The 23,641-nt window shown below is 36.8% G+C and overlaps 1 protein-coding gene across 19 annotated transcripts in view; it reads right to left on the reverse strand.

Annotated features, from left to right (window-relative positions):
- The window catches only part of NRXN1 (neurexin 1), a 1,439,010-nt gene that overhangs the window by 116,516 nt on the left and 1,298,853 nt on the right, over nt 1–23,641 (reverse strand). For 10 of the 19 annotated variants that reach the window (XM_088477979.1, XM_088477976.1, XM_088477975.1 and 7 more), the window contains 2 exons: nt 7,627–7,716; nt 5,930–6,246 (listed from right to left, as the gene is read on the reverse strand). In XM_088477979.1, the coding sequence (XP_088334105.1) occupies nt 5,930–6,246; nt 7,627–7,716 (407 nt within the window). The remainder of the gene's footprint in view (nt 1–5,929; nt 6,247–7,626; nt 7,717–23,641) is intronic. The other 9 variants (XM_088477984.1, XM_088477983.1, XM_088477988.1 and 6 more) reach the window with 1 other exon arrangement.

Raw genomic sequence — 23,641 nt, forward strand, 5'->3', positions numbered from 1 at the left:
AGCGCTTGAGGTAGACCTTACCACGCCGCAAGCACTGCGATCACTGCAGGCTGAAAAACAACCAAGTGTCGTGTACAATGACGCATCTTTGCTAATTATGCATGCCCATAAAACGCCGTTTTGACGCCCAGACACGCCTGCAATGCAGCACCACTCCCCTGTTCACAAGCACCTTCCCCTGTTACCACCCACAAACGGCGCTATCTGTCACTCAAAGTAGCGTCCAGTCTGTGTACTATGAGCACACGATTCCCGATCGCACTGAGTGACGCACGCATGCGCATATTGATGCATACGCATGCGCAAACGGGTGACTATCGCCCAAAGCGTGCGTCTGTGGCTTAGCGAGCGGGTCTGAATCAGGCCCACAGTTTGTAGATGATCTTATGACACACCAGGTGGACCTCATTGATGTTCGTTGCAGAATAAGCAAAAAGCTGCTTGCAGCGTACTAGAGACGCTAGGCTAAGCTGCGACTTTAACTCCACCAGAATTGGTTTTACACACAAAGTCGGAGAAAAGCGTAATTTTTCATGGGGAAAAGCCCCGGCTACTGGCATCGGAGCCCTTTTACACAGAGTTAGAATCAGTCGCACACAGATGTACAAATGTCGCACACTCCATTTATCAGTGTACATCAGCAAGGCCGTAACTAGGGGTGCACGAGCGGTGCCACTGCACAGATCGCAGAGCTCTATGGGCAGCACCCCACGCTGTTTCTGGCTATTTGGATGCCTGGAAGGGCACCTTGCAGCCAGCATCTCTGCAGCAGTGTTGCCTGGAGCGTCTTTAGGATGCTTCAGGCATGCACATTACTGCCATAACATTCCCCGGAGCATCCTCAGGATGTTCCGGGCATTGCTGTAATTCCTGGCAATTGTGGCCCCGTCCCCTGCATATGATGTCATGTGGAGAGGGTGCGGCCTGCACCAGTTATGGTGCTGTACACCAGCAATGCAGTTTAGTCACTTCTATGTGTTTTAATTATGCAAATAAGATGCACATCTTGAGTAAAAAAAGATGCTTGGCACGGAGTCGCACGGAACCTAGTGCTCCAAGCAGGGCTATTTGAGTTGACATTAAGATATGACACATCTGTAAATGCCTGTAAATAAAGTTTGTTTAAAAAGTGAGCGCAAATGAAAAAAACCTTTGTATTATAAAGAATACTGCAATACCCCACAGTAAATTTTTAAAGGAAGCCACCTCGGATTTCTATGACCTCTATAAAATATCTTGTCGTTCAGCCTCTTGCTTTTATATGGTCAGAGAACTACCTAGAAGTAACTTCTAATTACCATGCAGTTTACTGTAGGAAGTGCATTACATCTTCCATTCATTCATTCATCTGTCATCATTAACTGTAAAATGATTCAGTATATGTGTCTATATACAGCCTGTAATTTAGCGTACATTTATAAATTTAGCCTACACTTTTTCAGAATCACTTCATAATGATGAAAAAAAAAAAAGAAACAAATGTGTAAAATAAAGGATGCTACATTACTATAAGCATAAAAACTCATTAAAAGAAATGCATAGCAGGCAAAATTAATAATCCTTTTTTTTATTCTGTGCAATATAGCTTTTTATTTTCCATCATTAGCATTGCAGTAAATGTTTTTAGCAAAAAACATTATTCAAAAGAATACCTACCCTATATTTTATTCTCGTTGCTATAAAGAAAAAGATTTGGATGCATAAAATATACGAAAGAATATTACCAATTAAAATGTTGTGAAAGAACGCAGGCAAAGATGTGAGCAATTATTATTATTGCAGCTTGTGCTAATGGCTTTCGGAATAGTTTCATCTTTATGGCTATTCTGTTCCTGCATTTTTTATTGAGATGCAAAAATTTTATGAGATCAGAAATATTTACTGTACATTGTTATAGATGATTTGACTATTATGAAACATTTAATTGCTTTAAAAAAAAAATCATTGAGCTAGCTACATAGAAATTTCAGCATTTGTGTAAATAATGATTTTATTTTTTTTTAAAAAAAAGGAAAAAATGAGGAAAGGGAAAACCTATCATCTGTGAATATTTTGCATAAATTGAATGTGTGATTTGTAATTGAAAATGTAAAGAAATGCACTGAGTGGTACAAGAAATTCGACCTATGCATATGTATAAACAGCTGCAAGCTAAAGAGTAGCATTATAGCAAGATGTAACATTGGGCAGCCTTTGGCACATTGGATAGCATTGCTGACTCACACTGCTGGGGTCATGGATTCAATTCCATTCAGGGCCCTATCGGTGTGGAGTTTGCATGTTCTCCTTGTATGTGCATGGGTTTTCACTGGGCGTTCCGGTTTCCTCAGACACTTCAAAGACATACTGGTAGGTTAATTGCCTTCTGCCAAATTTATTCGATGTGTGGTAGAGAATATAGTGGGGGACATAGGATACCTTCTAAAGAGTGGAGAAGTGGATTAGTGGAGAACTTGCCCATAGCAACCAATCAGCTTCTACCATTCATTATAGAATGTAGCTGATAAATGCTGTCTGGAAGTTGATTGGTTGCTACGGTTAACTTCTCCACTAGTCCACTTCTCCACTTTTTAGAAGGTTTAATACATTTCTCCCACAGACTGTAAGCTACACTAGACTGGTATGAATGAATAAATATTCTCTGTAAAGCACTGCGTATTATGTAGATACTATATCAAGAACTGTTAATAAATATAATAAATATTAACAGTCCATCACAGAGCATTCATACTGGGTGGTAAGTACAATCAAAAGCAAATGAGCTTAGAAATTTGTATTCAAATGTTGTCAATTATGGTAGCCTTGGGCCCCAGTTACCTCTTGTACCCATTTTAATGGGTAGACCATTTTGTTGTAATGGTTCCATACAAAAAGTGCTTCAAAGCCCCTACTTCCCATAGGAACCCCACATGTATCTGTTTGTAGTCACTGTTTCCAGAAATAAATTACTCCACTCACAGCAGTCAATCATGAGTAATACAACCATGCACAGGCTTAGATGGGTAAGTAATGTGGCACCTATGCAGGACCCACAAACAACATCATCAGGTACTATTAGCAGAGCCATGACTAGACTTTTTGGTGCCCTGTGCCAGAGAGAGCATTGGCGCCCACCCACCCCCATTTTTAAATAGGGACATAAGATTCTGCACCTGAAAAAGGGCCATGGCCTCATGGGGAGGGCCAGGGAAGAAATAGGGCAGGCCGGGGGATGCCAGGGATAAAAGAAGAGGATAATTGACAGGCCCAAACAGCGCCCCATGCCCTGCGGTGCCCTGTGCCAGGGCACTGGCTGCACTACCCTAGTTACAGCCCTGACTATTAGTTATATACTTCTACTCCATAGCATGCAACTCTGTGGACCACCTTTTGCTAGATGAACTAATATCACACCTCCTAGGACCATACCAACCAACATGTAATGGTGAAGGGCCTGGAGGAATTTAATCTGGCGAAACAGTGATGTACTGACAGAACTGGGACGACCATGAAAAAAAAATGTACTTCTGTTAGACAGTGAGACAAGCTAGACCAGACAGATATTGTAAATCCAAACCTTGATCAAAGCAAAATGTTTATAAAGCAAAAAAGAAAAATCAAATTTGAAATGCAAGATGAATTAAAAATAAGTCCCTGGCACGCTAACTGCAAGCCGCTCTACTCAATCTAATGCAATTGTTTCTGAATACTGTTTGCAGTATTGTAAAATAAAAAAGCATATTGTATATAGGTCACCCGGTACAGTGAAATCTCCTGACTTCAAAGTGAAATTGGTTGTGAGTGACTGTATTGTGCTTTTTCAGATGCTTGCCTTTATTCTTATTAGGTTGCAGGGCAAAAACTAAGGCTGTCGTGAGAATATTTTGAGACGTCTCCTTCAAAGTCACTGCTTCGAAGTAAACAGAAACACATCCTTCACCCATATTTTGCCCTACAGATTTACCAAACATGCTTTTCCTCTGCAGTTAAAAGTGGAGCCAATTTAATTCTGCTTGGCCAAAAATGTGTTCCCATTGTTCCAAAACATTCAATCACCCCAGGGTATATTGCAATTGCTGTTTAAGTGGCTCAGTGTTATCACTGCAAGCTCAGTTTGATTGAGGAAAACAAAACACCACAGCAAAATTCTTTTCTTAGTAGTAAACCAGTCATTCTCTGTGAACCATTTATAGAAACCGTTTGTAACAAACGACAACTAAAGTATGCCTGCTGCGGATATTGTTGAGTATCTGCCTTCATATCTAAGCTCGTCGAACTGGGTCACTAATTAATTGAAGGCATGGGATAAAATATGTTATTGAAGAATATCCAGAGCACATTGCGTGTTTCCAAGAACAAATGTTTAGTAGAGCTGACCGCAAAGAGAGATACAGATGGAATATTTAAGAGAAATCCGGGAAAATTCAGGCAAATAAAAAACATTCAGCCTGTGTTTCCATGACTGCACAAATAACACGCTGATTTTCATGTAGGATCCACAGACAAAACTGACTTCAAAGTACATGTTATAATATGTTATCATTAATAAGGGAAATATGTATTAAATCTTCTAAAGGTGACCAGTGGAAGTGTTGCCCAACAAATTAGATTGTAGCTATCATTTTGTAAAATTTACCAGATAAATGATAGCTACTGTATGAACTGATTGGTTACTATGGATAACTTCTCCACTTTTCCATTTTAGAAGGCTGGATACATCTCCCCCCTAAATCAAAACTCCATTAGACATTTCATTGCGGTACTTACTGTATTATGCACCTAATGTGGAAAGTAATGAGGGAAACATCATCAACAGATTAGTTCATTAAATCTCACCAAATATTCTCTACTTACCTTCAAATGGTAAATCCAAAACAAGCAAATTGCAGAATAATGAATAGTATACTGTACTTGTATGTATATTTTAAAAATCATACGCATGTACAGCTGCATAAGATATATTTCAAACAAAAATAGTAAAAAATAATTACATATACAGATAAACCTGTGGATCGGTCATAGACTAAAAAAATTGTCATTAATTAAAGTACATTAACAACAAATGGTGGTTTCTTTACCAACACTAATAAATATGTGTGCACATGCATGTGTGTGTATGTGTGCATGTTTGTGTTAAAAAATGTTGTATTAAAATATTTTTTTTACATATTATTATTTTAAGGTTTAATGTTTAAGCAAATAGGAGGATGTTAAGTGTTTAGAAATGTATTAATAATATTTTTTTTTTATCTTATCTTAAGGATTCATTCTTTAGCAGGTAGGAGGATGTTAAGGATTTTCTAAGGAAGCTGGTGTGATATTATATTATTTTCTAGAATGCATTAAACATATAAACACAGCATGTAATTATTGTGATCATCTGATGATAATCACAGAATCCTGGTGGAAATGCTGGCATAACGCCACCAACACTAGATGATATGGATGGATACATACATTCATTGCACATTTTAAGATATTAAGATATTAACCTTCATAATCTTGACAAAAACTGACTTCTAAAGCTGATATCTGAGTTGTTATTATGGATTATAATAAATTATTGTTTGTTGCATCCTTTTTTAAATAAGCAACACATTTATTTTTGTTTACTATGTGTATTGTTGCCAGAATGACACAGTCACCACTGAAGCATAAAAAATATTGTGATGTACTCAGATAGATAGCCACAAAGATGAGGCAAAGTTGTTTTGGTAGAAAAATTGCAATATTACTATAATGTTTCATGTGATACTCTGTAATACATGTTTATTGTGTTACACACACACACATATATATGTATATATATATATATATATATATATATATATATGTATATAAATAAAATAACATAACTTGATTACAATATTCAATTTGTGGTGTTTGTGTTTCATGTAAATGAAACAAATGTCAAAAAACAACAAATAAAAAACACAACAGGTCTACTAACCTGACCAACTGGTTCCCTTGTAGGTGTCTTTGTTCTTCTAGTACTCGTGGCCAATGTGGTAGTGGTCTCCATAATAGAGGTGGACATCTCTGATTGCATGGCTGTGGCAGTTGACTCCGTAGTCATAGATGAAGGCACATCACCAACTAGCCTCACATTTCCTTCAATCACGATGTTGGAATCACTTTCCGCTGCCATGTTCAAAACTTTTAAGCCATTATAGTAGAGGCCACTAAGCTGGCCTTGAAATGGATGTCCCCGTTCCTTCCCACCGATTTTAATTGTTGCCTGGCTATTGAAGATTGTGAGCTGCCGTCCTGCAAAAATAATATTACATACATGCAAAAATGTTGATTGTGAACTGTATATTCTAGAAAGGATGAATAACACAATTTTATGACATAAATGATGACTGTAATAAATTATGAGGTTAAAATTTAGCTCATAATTCATTGCTTTTAATGAGGTGACTGTGACATGTATGTCTAACAGTAAAATTATAGGTTCTTGAATGAATTCCCATGCTGAAAGGCCAATCAAAGGTTTATATTGATTACTTAGTATTAAAAATTCAAAATACATTTTTTTTATTTGTTCTAATATTCATTTTAATTCAATATGTGATACTGTTATTTTTAGTAACAATACTGCCACTATTAATAATTGTAATAAAAATAAAGATTAAATTATATATAAAAAATATTTAAGGAAAATATAATTTAAATGTGATTAATTATGAAATATATGTATGTATATATATATGTTTCTTTTTACCAACATACTTGGTTTTTAAGAATCCTACTATACTGTAGTACTAAAAAAAATTAAAGCAAACAATTGCAACAAATTTAGTCATGAAAGTTCATAAGCTTCCCATTTGGAACATTCACCACTATAATATCCAATTTTGTTTGCTTCACCACCAGTTTACAAAAGAAATGCATCATTATGCAGCCAAGGTATAAAATAGCTCTGATTGGCATTTAGCAAGACTATCAATTAAAAAAAGAATCTTTCTGATGTAAAATTGACTTCAGTAATGATACACATACCAATGGTGAAATTATGGCACAATTTCATTACACAAAAATCCTTAAGACATTGCCAATATTATGAAATCACAGATACATTTTTAAGCAGATTGTCTCTGCATATGCTTAGCATGCACAACATTTTAAGTTCTGTTTTAATTAAGGTTTGTTCAAAAAAATTCCTTGAAAGGATGCAAATGTTAAAGGGACTTCATTTTGATTGGCAATTCATATTGCCCACTATTTAGAATACCTGTAGTTTAAACAAATATATTTTTTCAGGACCATAAGAAAGGTATGAAAACTGAACATATTTTAGTTAATAATTTAGATGCTGGAATAGGAAAAATAGTCTATGAATAATTTAGAATATTTGGTTGAAGTTATCTATGAGTTCCTTCATAGATTGAGTTAGTGGATTATATTTACAGTCCCTTTAACTTTAAGTTAACAGGGTGCGATTATTAACCATCTAATTTTCTAGACAGGTAAGAAAATTATTATACATTGTATGCAAAATATTACTATCTAGATTTTACTGTTTTAAATGATTTTAATTTAGTTTTACTGAAAATTTATTTTTTAAGGTTTATTAGAGTTACAATGAAATACTACTTGGTTATGTTCAAATTATTTTTATTTGAAGTTTTAATCAATGTTTTTTACCTTTGTCGAGTAGCCAATCATCAACTACTCGACCAAGTCGATATGGAATTCGCTGTCTAGCAATCGCCAGGCGTTCGTTATCATTGTTTCCTTTAAAGTTTAAAGAGACATTTCATTGGTTAAAATCTGTAAGGTCAAAGGTTAAAAGTTAATACTTAAAGCTTGAGCTATACAGTTGCCACATGACTTTTTGAAATTTGGATTTTTTAAAAAATTGTACCTACAACATATCCATGTTTCATTCATTCATTTATTTTATTTTAGCAAACAAAATTATTCTTATGTTAATTGAAAATTAGAATTCTGCACTTGAACTAGGTTATTAAAATTATGTTATAGACAGACCCAAAAAGACATATTTAAGCATCATATAATGGCTTTACACGAAATAAAGCAGCGTTTTTTTGGTATTTGTTATTATCTAGTTAAACATGTTCATATGTAACATATTTAATTTAACAGGAAACATCCAACCTCTTTATCCAGGTTAGTCATTTAAAAAAAAAACTATGAATCAGAATACCGTCTATGGATGTTATTACCAATGCATCCATGTAAGAAAAAATTACAAAACAAATAATTATTTGAAGAAAAAATTATTCTGATCCACAAGGTTCAAAAAATCACATGGTACAATTGCATTTGCAAGTTATTAGAGATAATAATAAGTTTTAAAAAAAAAAGAAAAGTAAAATAGTAAATCAGTTAGCATGGAATAAGGATTGACAAAAGTTATTTTGGTTGTATTTAAGTATTGATCTAACTCAAGTGAGTTTCATCCTAATTAAGTTTTCATTACAAGTGTATGTACTGCTTCTCAAATACCCTGCTGGAATCCTTAATTCAGTTGAGAATTTAAAGGTGATTTTGATAAACATTAACAAAGATAAATGTATGAAACAAAACAAAGCAATTCAAATAAATCTCACACAAAAACAGAGAAATGCGCATTACTGCATCCATTCAAGGGCATTTGGGGAATGCAACTGTCTGATTCATCTCTTCAATCACTTTCCAAAATGCTAAGGTTTTACCAATAAATCATCTTTACCTCGGCACAAAACAACCTGTGACTGCTTTGTAATGCTAATTTCAAAATTACAAAATCAGATGTGACTTTTTTTGTGCTTCTCCAATCAATAAATAAAAGTTCCCATCTGCATAACTACAGTATTGTGTTAAAAGTGCTGTATATTGTGTTCAGCTTCTACAAAATTTGCCCTTACATAGGCACCTTAATAATTAATATAAAATTGGTGCAGATTTTTATATATCCGCTTGTGTCTTCTTAATTCAGTAATGATTAGGCACAGTCAAGCTACTACTTAGGAAAGACTGTTATAGAACTTAAAATACAAAATGTTAGTAGTTTTGGAGGGCATTTGTGTTCTTACATACTTTATAGTAAATTCTCTTTTAATTAAAACACTGAACAGAGGAGAACTTTGAAAAGATTTTAACATTTTTGTGCCCAAAATGCTCTTCATATTGGAAGGTTGCAGCCTTTGCGCTGTCAATCATAATGTGAAAGGCACATCTTACAATTTATCATAAACATAACTCATGCGATTCACTCAATTAGGATTTTACTTTAACAGGGCTCTAACAGTAAAAACACAAGTATGCCTTGTTTGAAAACAGTCTTTCAACTATAAAAAAAATTTAAAGACTGTTTGCCAAACTTCAAAACAGAGCTTTTTATAAAGGTCAAATACCTGCTCAAGGTTATTACTCCTAGTTAATTGTGAGAAGGTCATGTATATTCTAGGACTTAAGATCTTTGAGAAAAAAAAAACTGTACTGCAAATAACAAATATGGTGAGTTTTGATCTTCATTTTTCAATATGCAGCTGAACCTTGGTAGTCTTATGGATAAGAGTTAGGATCATCCTACAAAGGGCTATCAAAACTGGTGAATGATTTGTTGTGTCTGTATTTAGCAAATAGTTTTCTGTTTATCAAAGACCACTTAAAAAAGTGGTATGGGTACGGAAGTACGGAATGCCAGCACTTGGGATCCTGGCGGTTAAAATCCCAATGCTGGCACTCCGACAAAGTTAGGATACCAACACCCGTCGGTAGGTATACTAACCCTCTCCCTCCACTAACCCTAACCCTCCCTCCCTGGTGCCTGAACCTACCTCCCCCCTAGTGCCTAAACCTAACCTCCCCCTCCCTGCACCCAAGACCTAGCCCTCCCCCCCTTATTGCTTAACCCTAACCCTCCTCCAGGTGCCTAGCCCTAAACCCTAACCCTACCCTCAACCCCGCTACTTACCTTCAGAATGCTGGTGGATAGGGATGCCGGAGCCGGGATTCTGACAGGTGTCGGGATTCCGGCACCGGCATCTCCTGTTCCAGGATACTGAAGATATCCCAAACAAGTAATTACAATGGTTACAATACTAGAGGGGAAAAACAGATAATGAAAAATACACTTGGGCTGACATGCTTCAAACCTTCTACAAAGGACAGTTGGAGAAGTTGCCATAGCAATAAATCAAATGTATTATGATTTGCGATCTGCCCCTGATAAGGATTAAGAATCCTTATCTTCGCATATTTCTTTTTCCAGTAAAATGTATTCATTTAAATTGCCGGGACATGAGCTCCGATAACAGCCCATCCCAGCAATCAGGAACAAGTTACACAATCTCTTTACTTCTAGCTACAGATCCCCCTACTAAGAATGCACGGCTTTGTTAGCTGCACATGAGCAATGCAGATAAAGCTGTGATGCACAGTGGGACATCCCACAGCCCACTGGAGAGGGATTGCAAGGTCCCTCACCACCAGGGCTGCTCCATTGCAGTGTATGGATTAATGCCATCTGGAGATAGTGTTAGCTCATGCAGGTTTTGCGTTTTTTTTTAAATACTGTCCCCATAGAAAACTACAGGGATGACTAATGCAGGGACTTGTGGACAGAGAGCAGGATATATTTCCTGCTTTCTGTATTGGGATACTTAAGGTTTACTTAATTCTGCCCTAAAACATGTGGAAACAGCAGTTTTCACATATTTTAAGGGCAGAATTGTTTATTTTTTAAAAAGAGCATTTTATTCTCTATCATTCTGCTGTATACTACTAATTTACTACTGCAAAGTCTGTTCTACCATCAGTGATCTAAAACTCATTGACAGTCAAGCTGGTTTTCAACTAACTAAGCCACATGGAAGCAGACAATACAGTACATCTGTCATATCTGACAGATTGCTATATAGATGTTTGCATAATTTTGTTGCATGGAAGTTAGAACCAGTTTTTATTTAGTTATAAAGTCATACATGACATATGTGTAATGAATTAAAAAAAAAAAGGAAATCCCACCTAAAATCAATCATCTGAGTAAAAGACTGCTTGTGTTATTATAGGCTTTTGATGTGGATCCACTGGGTTACCTAAAGGATGAAGTCTAACCAAAGCCTGGTCTTTAGCATGGACCCACAAATGAAGTTGATTGAATTCGTGATAAGACACCCACAGGCTGCTGAAACAGGAAGGACCAGGGAACAAGGGATATAACACAAAATATAGTCAAAAGGCCAATGACGGCATGGGCAGCACAGGTTCGGAGTTCAAACAATGAGCCAAAAGTCAACGCCACAATCAGAAAGGGATGATCAGGAAATAGGTTGGATGATAAGTGATAGACCAGGCAAGCAAAAGAACAGGTACTCTAGCAATATAAGCTTGTTGCTCAGACACAGCACTTATGAACAAGGTACCAGTATAAAAGACCATGTGATAAATTCTTTGCCAGGATATTTCTTATTTGAAATGTATAAGCAATATTTGGCCCATTTTTAAAAGATATTGATAGATATCTACCTTGGAGAGAGATAAAGTGGAGAGAGATAAAGTACCAACCAATCAGCTCCTGTCAGTTAGGGTGCTCTCTCTTCACTTTTATGTGTAGCTATTGAAGTTATTCATTTGTGCCTATTTATGAAAGTGAGAAAAGTCTTTGCCGCTATTGAATCATTCATCTCCACCTAAGAACCAATCATATTTTTAGTACATTAGTAGCAGTTTTAGGCTCAATAGACTCTATGGGGGGTAATCAATTGAATGCAATGTTGAATAGCCGGGAATGAGAGCCTGGAGCTATTTAATTGTCTGCATCCAGTCCGGCACTTAGGTCGGGATATGCTGTCTACCGCGCCTAATGACAGGGGTTTAGTCACGAAAAATTACATTTCCGTCTGGAGTGCCAAGCGCGATGCTTTAAAACCCACAACTAGCATTGCGGCACTAGTTAAGTTGGATTTCTGTTCACACCTCAGGAGGATGCAAGAGCAATTCTCTAGTCGCAGGTTTACAGCACAGCCAATTGGATAGCTCTGGGGATGCTCATTCCCGGCGCTATTCAACATCACATTCAATTGAATCCCCCCTCCCTCAAATATTTTGAACCCAAAATATACAGAACACAGAAGTAGCAAACCCTAAAGAGATAATAGCGGATTTGCTGTATCCTTGCAACACTCAATTTTTAATATACAGTATTTAAAATTTCATAGACATTTGTCATTAACTAATGCAAATGACATACTGGAGAACTGATTACATGTTAAACCCCTGCATTAATGAAGCATAGAAAATTTTGTATGCAAAATAATTAAATCCTAGTCTTTCTTTGGAAATCAATGGCTATTTATGGCTTTTATTTTGTTTATGATTCAATAAAAAATCCAATAAAAAATGTAATACTATAGTAACTGTTTGACACTTAGAAGCAATTCTACTGCAAAAAAAAAAATACCAACATTAAAAAGAGCACGTTGGAAACAATGCTTTATGTTATATCATTAAAATACAGTGTTGAGTATTTAGACAGGTGTCGAGATAATGGACAGCTATACACAACACATATCCTATGTTATTTTATGTCTGCTGGAGAGTTTGTATCATTATTAAGCCGGTAGACCCTAATTAGTAGGATACAGAAGAAATTACTAATAGGGAACCAATTATACCCCAGCTGACCAACTGGAAGAGTTACCTTGTAATAGTAATTTGATATTGTATTGTGTACTGTACAATATAGTGTACTGTACACTGTAATTACTCATTATTTTTAACCCTTTCGCTGTGCAAGGAGTCTATTTGGTACTTTGTAAATTTTAATACTTCACACAACACCCAGACATTTCAAGCGGGTGATTGACAGTATACTGTAGCATTGAATTTTATTATTATAATTATTAATAAAACTCTGAAGCAGTAGCAAATAAGCCTTCTAAAAAATAAATCTAAAAAGAACCCAGCACATTCATATCCACTGCAACTAACATGATAAAGCTGTATAGTATATATATATATATATATATATATATATATATATATATGTTACTCTGAAAATCTAACATTTATGGCTATAGATCTATGTGTGCTCACTACATATAAATTATTAATTTTCTGGATGCTCAACCAACTTTTATTTCTTGTACATTGTATAATAAAAATATTCAAAACTGGATGATGAATTATGAACAGATGATTGGGCGGCTGGGAATGATTTTTAGGAAAAAACTTTTATTCATCCCAATTTGATTGACAACCCCTAAGTTATTTTTGGTCACCTGCACTAGCTTTAGTAGCTGCTTCTGATTGGCCAATTTCAGATTCTTCTCTGAAATTGATTGGTGATATCTTTATTGATTATGCAAATATTATATGATTTTGTGGGTGTATATAAAAAAATTATATATTTTTTTTTTCCGCTACATTCATTCATACGCAAGAAGGAAGATTATACCTGCTGTATTATTGAGGTTTTTTTCTTTTATTCATAGCAAATGCATTTTCACTATGTTAAAAGACGTTTCTTGTGCTTATGAACTGTTTGTGGGTGCATATGTAACTGACGTAACATGGCACCATATGTTACTGGTGCAGTGCTGAATGCATCTTGCAAAGAATTTATCATGACGCTATGTCTATATGGGGCAGCACAGGCGGTGTAATGGTTAGCGTTACTGCCTCACAACACTGAGGTCATGAGTTCAATTCCCACCACGGCCCTAACTGTGTGGAGTTTGTATATTCTACCTGTTTTTGCGTGGGTTTCCTCCGGTTTCCTCCCAGACTCCAAAAAATATACTGGTAGGTTAATTGGCTCCCCACAAAAATTATCCCTAGTGTGTATGTGTGTGAGCATGTGTTAGGGAATATAGACTGTAAGCTCCACTGGGGCAGGGACTGATGTGAATGGCCAAATATTATCTGTAAAGCGCTGCGGAATATGTGTGCGCTATATAAATAACTGGTAATAATAATAATAATAATATGCACTTTTTTCAGAGCTTCATTCTTGAATAGGAGATCTTGTCCCACTGTAAGTATTTGGAATAGTATTTAGTAACAAAGCAAATCATGGAAATACACACGGGGTATGCAAGGTATGTGCTCAAATACCCCTTGGGCAGAACCAACCTCTAAATGTCTCCTTCCCACATTTCTTCCAGCTTCCAGGGAAAATACAGTCTCTTTTTAAATGCAAGATGGTGGATGTGTAACCACTGCATCTAAACAGAGCAGTTTCACTTCTTGGATTCAAAATGAGGCTACCCCTTCCCTGGTAGGGAAGAGATGCAGGGAGGGTTGGCAGGTCAGGTAATCTATGTCCCCGGGTGTCGGTAGGACAAGTAGTCTATATCACAGGGGGTGGGTAGGGTGGTTAGTCTATGTTCTGGGTGGGGGGGTTAGGGATAGGTAGTCTATGTCCCTGGGGGTGGGTAGAGAGGTTAGGCTATATCCCAGAGGGGAATATGGTGAGTAGTTTATGCCCTGGGTGAGGAGGGGGTTGTTGTTGCATATCCCTTGCCATGAGCCTGCTTATGAATATGATATGAAAGTGTGCTGTTGATGGTGAATTATAGGGATACAGTCAGTATCCCGGTGACCACGATGCTTGGCGCTGATATTGGTTAGCATACCGAACAACAAGTGTCGGTATGCTAGCCTGTCGGGATGCCGGTGTCAGAATCCTGACAGCTGGGATCCTGACTGCCGGCATCCCATAATGATTCCGAATTATATATTAAAATAAAAATTTCTCATGACTCCAACTCACCAGCCTAGGCAACGAGATGTGGGTTTTGATTTAAATGAAAGATGATTAAAAAAAAATAATATTATTTTATCATTGGAAGGAGACAGCATTCTGTGGCTTTCCAATAGCATCATACATAATCCGTAAATATGTATATGGAACTATACTGTAGGATGAGCTATTGAGGCTATTATTTTCAAGTGGTCTAATTACTCCCCTACAAAAAATCGAGGATCTCACTGTTTCGGAGAAGCAATTGTGTTAATATATTTCCAAGTTTAAACCTGTATACAAAGAATGTAAAAGCCAAATAAACCAGCCATACATTCATATTCCCCTCTTAGACATTTCCAATGCTGAAGGCTGATTTTTTTAAGTCCTTTAAAAACTACAGGTCAATAAAACACGTTGCTACCAACGATCGTCCTGTTTTCTGCTTGTATAGCACTTAGGTGTAGTTATTTTTGAAGCGTTGCATATGTTTGGAATACCAAATCAAAGGGACATTTCTACAGCTTTTATTCGTTTTATAAAAATAAATTGCGGAAGGGGAAACAGAGTGTCCCCGAGTGGAGCAGAAGCTTCAGATATTGTTTCCATGTATCTGTCTCCCTGGATTAACATGGATTTACTTGCAAAATTAATCCTAATAAACTATATCTTTCAAGGGGATCTTGTTTTATATTACATTATCCATCAAATGAATGTACTACACTAAAATGCGAAGAGGCAATACAATGCACAAATTAAACTATCTGTATGCTATCATCTTCCATATAAAATATCTTCTGTGATACAAAAGTTTTCGGTGCTAGATATTCGGCAATATACATGCTTGTCACTAGTGATATGAACGTGAACAAATGATGAGCATAAAGCCTAATTGAAGACATCTATTTGTTGTCAAGTAGAAATCATCTCGGCTGTGGAAATGCAACGAGGTAAAATAAAACACAGGTCAAGGTTTTGCCATGAATTTTGTTTGTGGCATTGAGTACTTTGACAGAATTATAAACAATTCATTCTCTTGCCCACCAAGGAATTTGAAGTAAGAAGAATATAATGAAAAATGCCAGGTTTTGCACATTAGTCCAGTATAATTGAAAGAATGTGGCCTCATAATGCACTAGTACATTACAAATACCTGTCTTGTTAGGCATATAGTTTCTATATGAATTTAATAAATATATAAATTACATATTCAGTTTATTTTTTTTAAGGCTTGAATATAAACCTTAAAAGCATATATTATAAATTAATAGCAAATAAACAAAGAAATAATAATAATAAGCACCAGGATTCATAAATAAAAAAGATGAAAAGTGTGCAAAATGTTAGTTACAATTTAATAAGCAAATTATTATTATTATTATTATTATTATTATTATTATTATTATTAGTAGTATTATTAACAGTTTTTTATATAACCCAGCATATTCCATTGCGCTTTACATATCATAGCTAGTTTCAAATTAGAGCTAGTATATTTTTTCCCATATCTTATAATAAAATCAACCATACACCAGCATAATAAAAACTGCACAATGTTAGAATTGTAGTATATCGACAGCCACTATGTCCACTTATGCTTTTAACTTATTTAAGACATGAGAAGCAGGAGCGCTGAGAAAGGGGAGGGGTAAGTAGTGATTACCCGGATTTGTTGGAGGGCCCGAGTTCAGGATGTGAAGGGGGCAAGTATTTCTTTTTTTCCACAGGGGACATGGCCACATCTCCCTGATCTGGCCACACCCTCCATACCCGGGCCCCATTCAGCTCTGGCTGGCCCTGATGAGAAGTAATTCAGGAGAACAAGTTGTAACTAGTTAATGGGAGATCCAAAACAGATAGTAAATCAGAACTATGACCTCTTTGTATATTCAGAGGTACACAATTCACTTCAAATAGGGGTAGGGGGGTAAAACATATTGGTTCTGATGGTGCAGTTACATCGACACGCCTACTTAGTAACACCCAGATACAACCCAGTTAAACTTCTTTAGCTTTAAAATGCAAATGAAATCCGAACAACTCTATATCGGCTGTATTCGCATCAGCTCAGTTCTAGAGCATGCGCAGTATGATAACAGGCAAGAAATGCACTGTAAACAGCTTCTACTTTGCATCAGTCCCATTATGTGCTTAATATCTGCCTAATTTGTGTGTTGTAAATGTCCCTTAAAATCGGATGCTGAACTAACAGTGATGCTTAGCTCCAAGATGATGCAGGCCTAGAGGCAGTACGGCCATGCCAGACCAGTGCAGTGCTTCCAGTGCAGTGCTCTGGAAGCTTGGACATTTTTTTGACAAAAATAAAATGTTTTTTAAAAAATTGTAAAAAATATAATTATTTGTAAACAAAAAACAAAATTAATCAACAAGAAAGTTTGCTTCATGAAAAATGCTTTATGTAATGAAATCATTTTTCCCAGCTTCCAGCTGCTGATAGCACCATCCAGAGTGATAACGATGAGAGTTTTGCAATGTTACAAGTGCCAGTGCCGAGATCCTTCTTAAATCTGCTTCTGGAAGGTATTGCCGGAGAAATCCGACAAAGGCTATCTCCTTCCATTGATATTCATGAATGGAGGCTACTTAAATAGGGAGGAGCCATATCTTTGTTGAAAACAACAGTTTCTGACAGATATAGGGCATGTTTCCATATCATAAATAAACCCCTTAGAGGGTATTTATTAAATGCTTGGAAAGAGATAAAATTGTGAGAGATAAAGTACTAGCCAATCAGCTTCTAACTTATATTTTACAGGCTATGTTTGAAAAATGACAGGATCTGATTGGTTGGTACTTAATCTCCCTCCAAGTTTTGATAAATACCCCTGTAAGACTGTAAACAGGGACTGGTAGGAAAGGAATTATTAAAATATTTTTTGTAATACAGTATGTAGGAGTTACAGGTATATAAATAAAGGATAATAATAGCAACAGTAATAATGATAACAGTAATACTACTACTACTACTACTACTAATAATAATAATAATTATTATTATTAATATTATTATTATTTAGGACTTTACAGCTATTCTTTATGAGGCTGATATGACTAAAATATGTTTAATTTTTTTTCAGATAGATAAATGCCAAGATTGCATGGACTGCTATTTTATTTTGTGCCATCAAATACAATTTGTATAACTGTCTGACTGTACAACTGTCATATTGTGGTATCTAAAAAACAAAAGCTTCATCAAAATACATAAGCGCAGACTGAAGAAGCATTGTTAGTCTTTCAGTTTTTCAGTTACTCCAAGACAGTTCCCTTTATAGCGAACTAATAACACCGAGTGCTAAGAGGATACCACAAAAGGCAGAAAAAGGTCAAACTGTTGAATTGAATCTTTTTGTTTGACTGACAAATGCACTCAATCAACTTTATCTTCCCCTATTATTGGAAGGTCAGAACAGAGGATTTGCTATGTGGATTCTCCAAAAGTGCACTTCTTTCATTTCAAAACTTATTACTCTGTCATTGCTAATATACTATTTTTTTTTGTTGTGTATGAAAAGTCAGAGGGTCCAGAGTCTGACAACCTTTGATGGATATAAAATAACACAATAGATCTAATTAATAAAAATTTTGTATCAGTATTTTTTTTATTTGAATTTAAACTGTCAATATAATAACTGCTACAATTATATCTTAATAAACAAGAGTCATAAACATCAGGTACAAATAGTCTACTGTTACATAATAATATCTTAATGAACAAGAGTTGTAAACATCAGGTACAAATAGTCTACTGTTACCCAATAATATCTTAATAAATAAGAGTCGTAAACACCAAGTACAAATAGTCAACTGTTAGATAATAATAAATATACAGTGTGTGTTTTACTGTGCTAAAAATTATAGTTAATATATATATACAGTGTATTGGCTACTCCAGGCATCATTATGTATGTCTGCTGGCATTGATTTTTTTTTTTTTTTTTTTAGAGACTGTAGGGTGGAATAGGGAACGAATTCAGTGTGTTCATTCCTCCGAAAAGAACCACACTGCCTATGAGATCCTCAGTTCCAGAGTTAGACAGTGGCATCATCATAATGTTACTCTGTATCTGTGTGCTTATGTTGTACCCCATTTACTACTGAAAACTGGTGGATCCAACATTTGATAGCTGTTGACCAAGAGCAGGTCAACAAGTACCAACTGGGAGCCTTAAGTGATTAGAAGCTCTGTATTACTGGTGCATCACAATTTCCTCAAATAAGTCCATTCTATCTATAACACAGTGCCTCATGCCTCGATATGTTTTATATATTTTTGCCAGTTGCTTAATGCAGTAGAAGAATGAACTTTCGGGATCAGAACCTTGGGTTTATACTGCGAATGTGCGGCCACCATGCAACGTATGCTCACAGTCCAGTCTGAAAGGGAGGGACAAGAAGTTCAAGCTCCCAATAGCTAAGCTCTGATATCTCCTGTGTTCAGCTTTTTGGTAAATAGCAAGAATACTAGGAATGCAACGCTAATCATTCCAATGTCTTCTGAGGGTTTTAAGCATTCAAAACATTTCCTTTATTTACCATGATACCATATGACGGTAGTTATTCCACTAGGAATTTACCAACAATTTTTTACGGTTTTACATTTTCTGAAAAGCCGAGGACAATAATTCCCTTTTGGGATTTTCATCTTGTCTTTATATGCTGCTAAGATTGTGGAGTCCTTAGTATGAGGCACAATCATTGAGGAATTGATAGGGAGTGTGGACTGCGGCTTGGGACTGTAGGAAGCTAACAAGCTGTGCAATCTTCATTTCACATTGGTAGATAGCTTTCACACAGTTTGTCACAAATAATACCTGCATTACAGACAGGAACAAAGGCATAATGGAAACACAGTGTCCAGCTCTTAGTCCAAATTCCCATCAGTTTACCTCCCTATGGCATTTGTTGTTTAGGAATTAATAAGGCTGGAGAAAGTGACAAAAACACAATTTGCTATATTTAGCATTATCTCATTATTACAATGATTTCATTACATTTAAAGGACTATGGGACAATTCATTTAGGTATTCTATCATAAATTGTTGTGTCTCGGGCTATTTGTGTTTCAGTGAATAAACCTATGATAGTGTAAAGGCAACTCAGATGTTGCTGTACAGTATCTATAAAGTATGTGCAACACCTTGAAGGGATATTATAAAAAATCTTATATATATATAAAGAGAGAGAGAGAGAGAGAGAGAGAGAGAGAGAGAGAGAGAGAGATACACAAAAAATTGAAGGTGCGCCACTCGGCGTCTGAGACAAAATCTCTGACGAGAGTGGTAATACACTGAAATGTTAATGATATCCACAGTACTGGAGTGGTGACTTTCTCTCAGATGCCGAGTGCCGAACCTTCAATTTGTATTTTTGGTATTTACCTGTAAGGGCACTAGCGCTATTTTGAAGATTTGTTACAGGAGTGCCGGATCCTTGCAAATGTATAAATATATATATATATATATATATATATATATATACACAGAGATTTTTTTGTGAATTTGGCACCAGTAACAAATTAGAAACCACAATAACAATACCACCTTTGGTAAAAAAATAGCGGAATGCCCAAAACTAATAGCTGGGCGTCAGCTCCCTGTCAACAAAATGTAGTATTGGTGATATACTACCTAGTAATAGAAAAACAAATGGGGAATTGACTATGAGCGACAAACTCCGCTGGCAAGTGCAAAGGTATAATTTGCGTGCAAACAATCACATAAAGTGCTAATTAAAGTGCATACAGTGCTAAACTGTGTTTTCTGACATATAATGCCCGTGCAATAAATGTCAATAAATATAATTTAAAATGATCAAAATTTATTACAGAGATTTAAAACAAGCAGAATAGATAAGTTCAATACGGAATTAAAAAAAATATATATTACAATTTAAAAGGGGAGGTATGTATCATCGCATGATATGTAAACAGAAGAGTAATAGCTTATCTGAGTCAAGATTCAGTTTTCTTAGGGCAAGAGATAAGGTCCCAAACGTGTTTCATCTGTAGACTTCTTCATGATATATATATATATTTTTTTTAATTCCGTATTGAACTTATTATCTATTCTGCTTGTTTTAAATCTCTGTAATAAATTTTGATCATTTTAAATTATATTTACTGATATTTATTGCACGGACATTATATGTCAGAAAACACTGTTTAGCACCGTATGCACTTTAATTAGCACTTTATGTGATTGTTTGCACGCAAATTATATCTTTGCACTTGCCAGCGGAGTTTATCGCTCAAAGTCAATTCCCCATTTGTTTCTATATATATATATATATATATATATATATATATATAGTACCATTCATTGCTGTAACTAGGGGCGTGCAAGTGGTGGGATGCACCACCGCTTCACCGACGTCCCCTTCATCTGGTTAGCAGAGTGCCTGAGCATCCTGTGTTCACTCCAGACAGGCACCCTACAACTCTAACAGCTCCGCCCCCAGCACCCTGAGGATGTTCTGGTCAGAGCTGTAAATACAGGGGATGCCGGCCCCGCCCTCTCCACATGACATCATGCTCTCGGGGGGCGTAGCTGGCGTAGGGCGCAGAAAAGCAGTATAACAGCCCTGGTACCATAAGCTTAATAAAGGCTTTGTAGAGCTTTTCAAATGTGATTATTCAGCAAACCTCCAAGAAATGGCCCATTTTCCATGATAACATAGTTATCTGGGACGTTATTTCACTTTAGTTAATGAAGCGAGCCACATAACCAGTGTCGGGTCTCAGAGCTGTGATGTTCACCTATTATCTGCTGTTTTGTCACTTTTAAAGTTTTCTAAAATAATTAAGATATTTTCACTACTACTACCAGCTAATAGTACCCCACCATACCCTGCTTCTTACGATAGGCAAATTAAGCAAGTGGATCTCTTTTTATTGGACATCCAACTTGATGCTGATGAAGCAATACACAAACCCTACCACAATTTTAATTGTGAGCTGTTTACAGATAGAGGATTTGATTTAACATACGGCATAAAAGACCCGTGCACTGGAGTCAAATAAGTGATTCTATCCTGAAAATCATGACTGTCATAGAATAATATACAGAGAAGATGCCGCTGATGAGGGTATAACTGAGATGAAGATTTTTTTTCAATTAGCTGGACCATGGGCCTGGCGCATAGTTGTACGCTAATTCTGCCGCAGCTGTGGATGTACAGATATATGCTAATGCAACAGCTGCGAGGACATGTACGGAGACGCCCACCAGAGCCTGCGCAGCTGTCCGCAACTGCGTACACATACGCAACATCGGATACAAATCATGCGACTTCCTGAGTGAGTCTATGGTCACTCAGAATGGGCGCCGTAACTGAGATGCCGGAGCCAGGTTTCCTGTGTATAGGATCGCAGATGCAGGATGTGACATGCCCCCGAAATAGTTGCGACACACCTACGTTTTTAGCCGACACTCCCTGCCTGTCAATCACACTGCAAAATGACTCCCAGCGTGCGACTACAGTAATGTACCTTGAAGCATGCGCAGTGGCAAAAAATTTGCTCCATTTGTCAAAAACATCGCATTGCGTACAGCTCTTAATCAGGCCCTATGTGTGGTACACTAGATAAGATGATTTAATTGAGGAGGGGGCAAACTGTGTACAATAGTGCCACTATATTCCAGTCTTTCATTTTCCAATTAAATGTTCTATATGAAGCAGGGCCGTAGGGAGGGTGGTGGGGCCGGTGCCTCCGCACAGGGCGGAATCTTCCAGGGTCACCGGCCACACACTTCCCGGCTCCAGAGGTCTGCAGGAAGAGACCTCCTGCAGTGGTGTGCAGCGCACCAAGAATGCCGGCGAAGACTCCCGCCTGCCGTCCACCCCCTGGATGGAAAGGTAAGCGCTCAGGGAAAGGATGGGGGCGGGGCAAGAGGGGCAGCAGTGCTGCACAGGGCGCAGTGCCATCCAGAAATGACGCTGATATAAAGTGGGTGTGGCTAGTTCTATTGGGCGGGGGTCTAGGGAGGTAAATGCGGTGCACTTACTGGTGGCAATTCATGGTTGCCGACTTAGAGAGACCACCAGAGGCAACTGCAGTAGGCAATGCGCCATGAATCGTATCATTGCGGCCTTGCCCACGTCATCACAGAAGTGTACGAGTTGTGCAAGGGTTGTCTACACTCCTGGGATCCTGGGAGAGCTCCCTCACATTTGGGAGGACCCTGGGCATTGCAGAAGAGAAGGCAAGTATGTATGTGCCAACTACAGTCAGGTGCATAAATATTGGGACATTGACAGAATTCTAATATTTTGGCTTCTATTCACCACCACAATGGCTTTGAAATGAAACAAACAAGATGTGCTTTAACTGCAGACTTTCAGATTTAATTTGAGGGTAATTACATCCAAATCAGGTAAACGGTGTAGGATTTACAACAGTTTCTATATGTGCCTCCCACTTTTTAAGGGGCCAAAAGTAATGGGACTATCAACTCAAAAGCTATGTCATGGACAGGTGTGGGCTATTCCCTCATTATTTCATTATCAATTAAGCAGGTAAAAGGTCTGGAGTTGATTCTAGGTGTGACATTTGCATTTGGAATCAGTTGCTGTCGACTCTCAATATGAGATCCAAAGAGCTGTCACTATCAGTGAAGCAAGCCATCATTAGGCTGAAAAATCAAAACAAACCCATCAGAGAGATAGCAAAAACATTAGGTGTGGCCAAATCAACTGTTTGGAATATTCTTAAAAATAAGAATGTACCGGAGAGCTCAGCAACACCAAAAGACCCGGAAGACCACGGAAAACAACTGTGGTGGATAACAGAATAATTATTTCCCTGGTGAAGAAAAACCCATTCACAACAGTTGGCCAAATCAAGAACACTCTCCAGGTGGTAGGTGTATATGTGTCAAAGTCAACAATCAAGAGAAGACTTCAAAAGAGTGAATATAGAGGGTCCACCACAAGATGTAAACCATT

The sequence above is a fragment of the Taudactylus pleione genome, unplaced genomic scaffold, assembly GCF_031769625.1.
Source record: "Taudactylus pleione unplaced genomic scaffold, aTauple2 ptg000206l, whole genome shotgun sequence".
Lineage (NCBI taxonomy): Eukaryota > Metazoa > Chordata > Amphibia > Anura > Myobatrachidae > Taudactylus > Taudactylus pleione.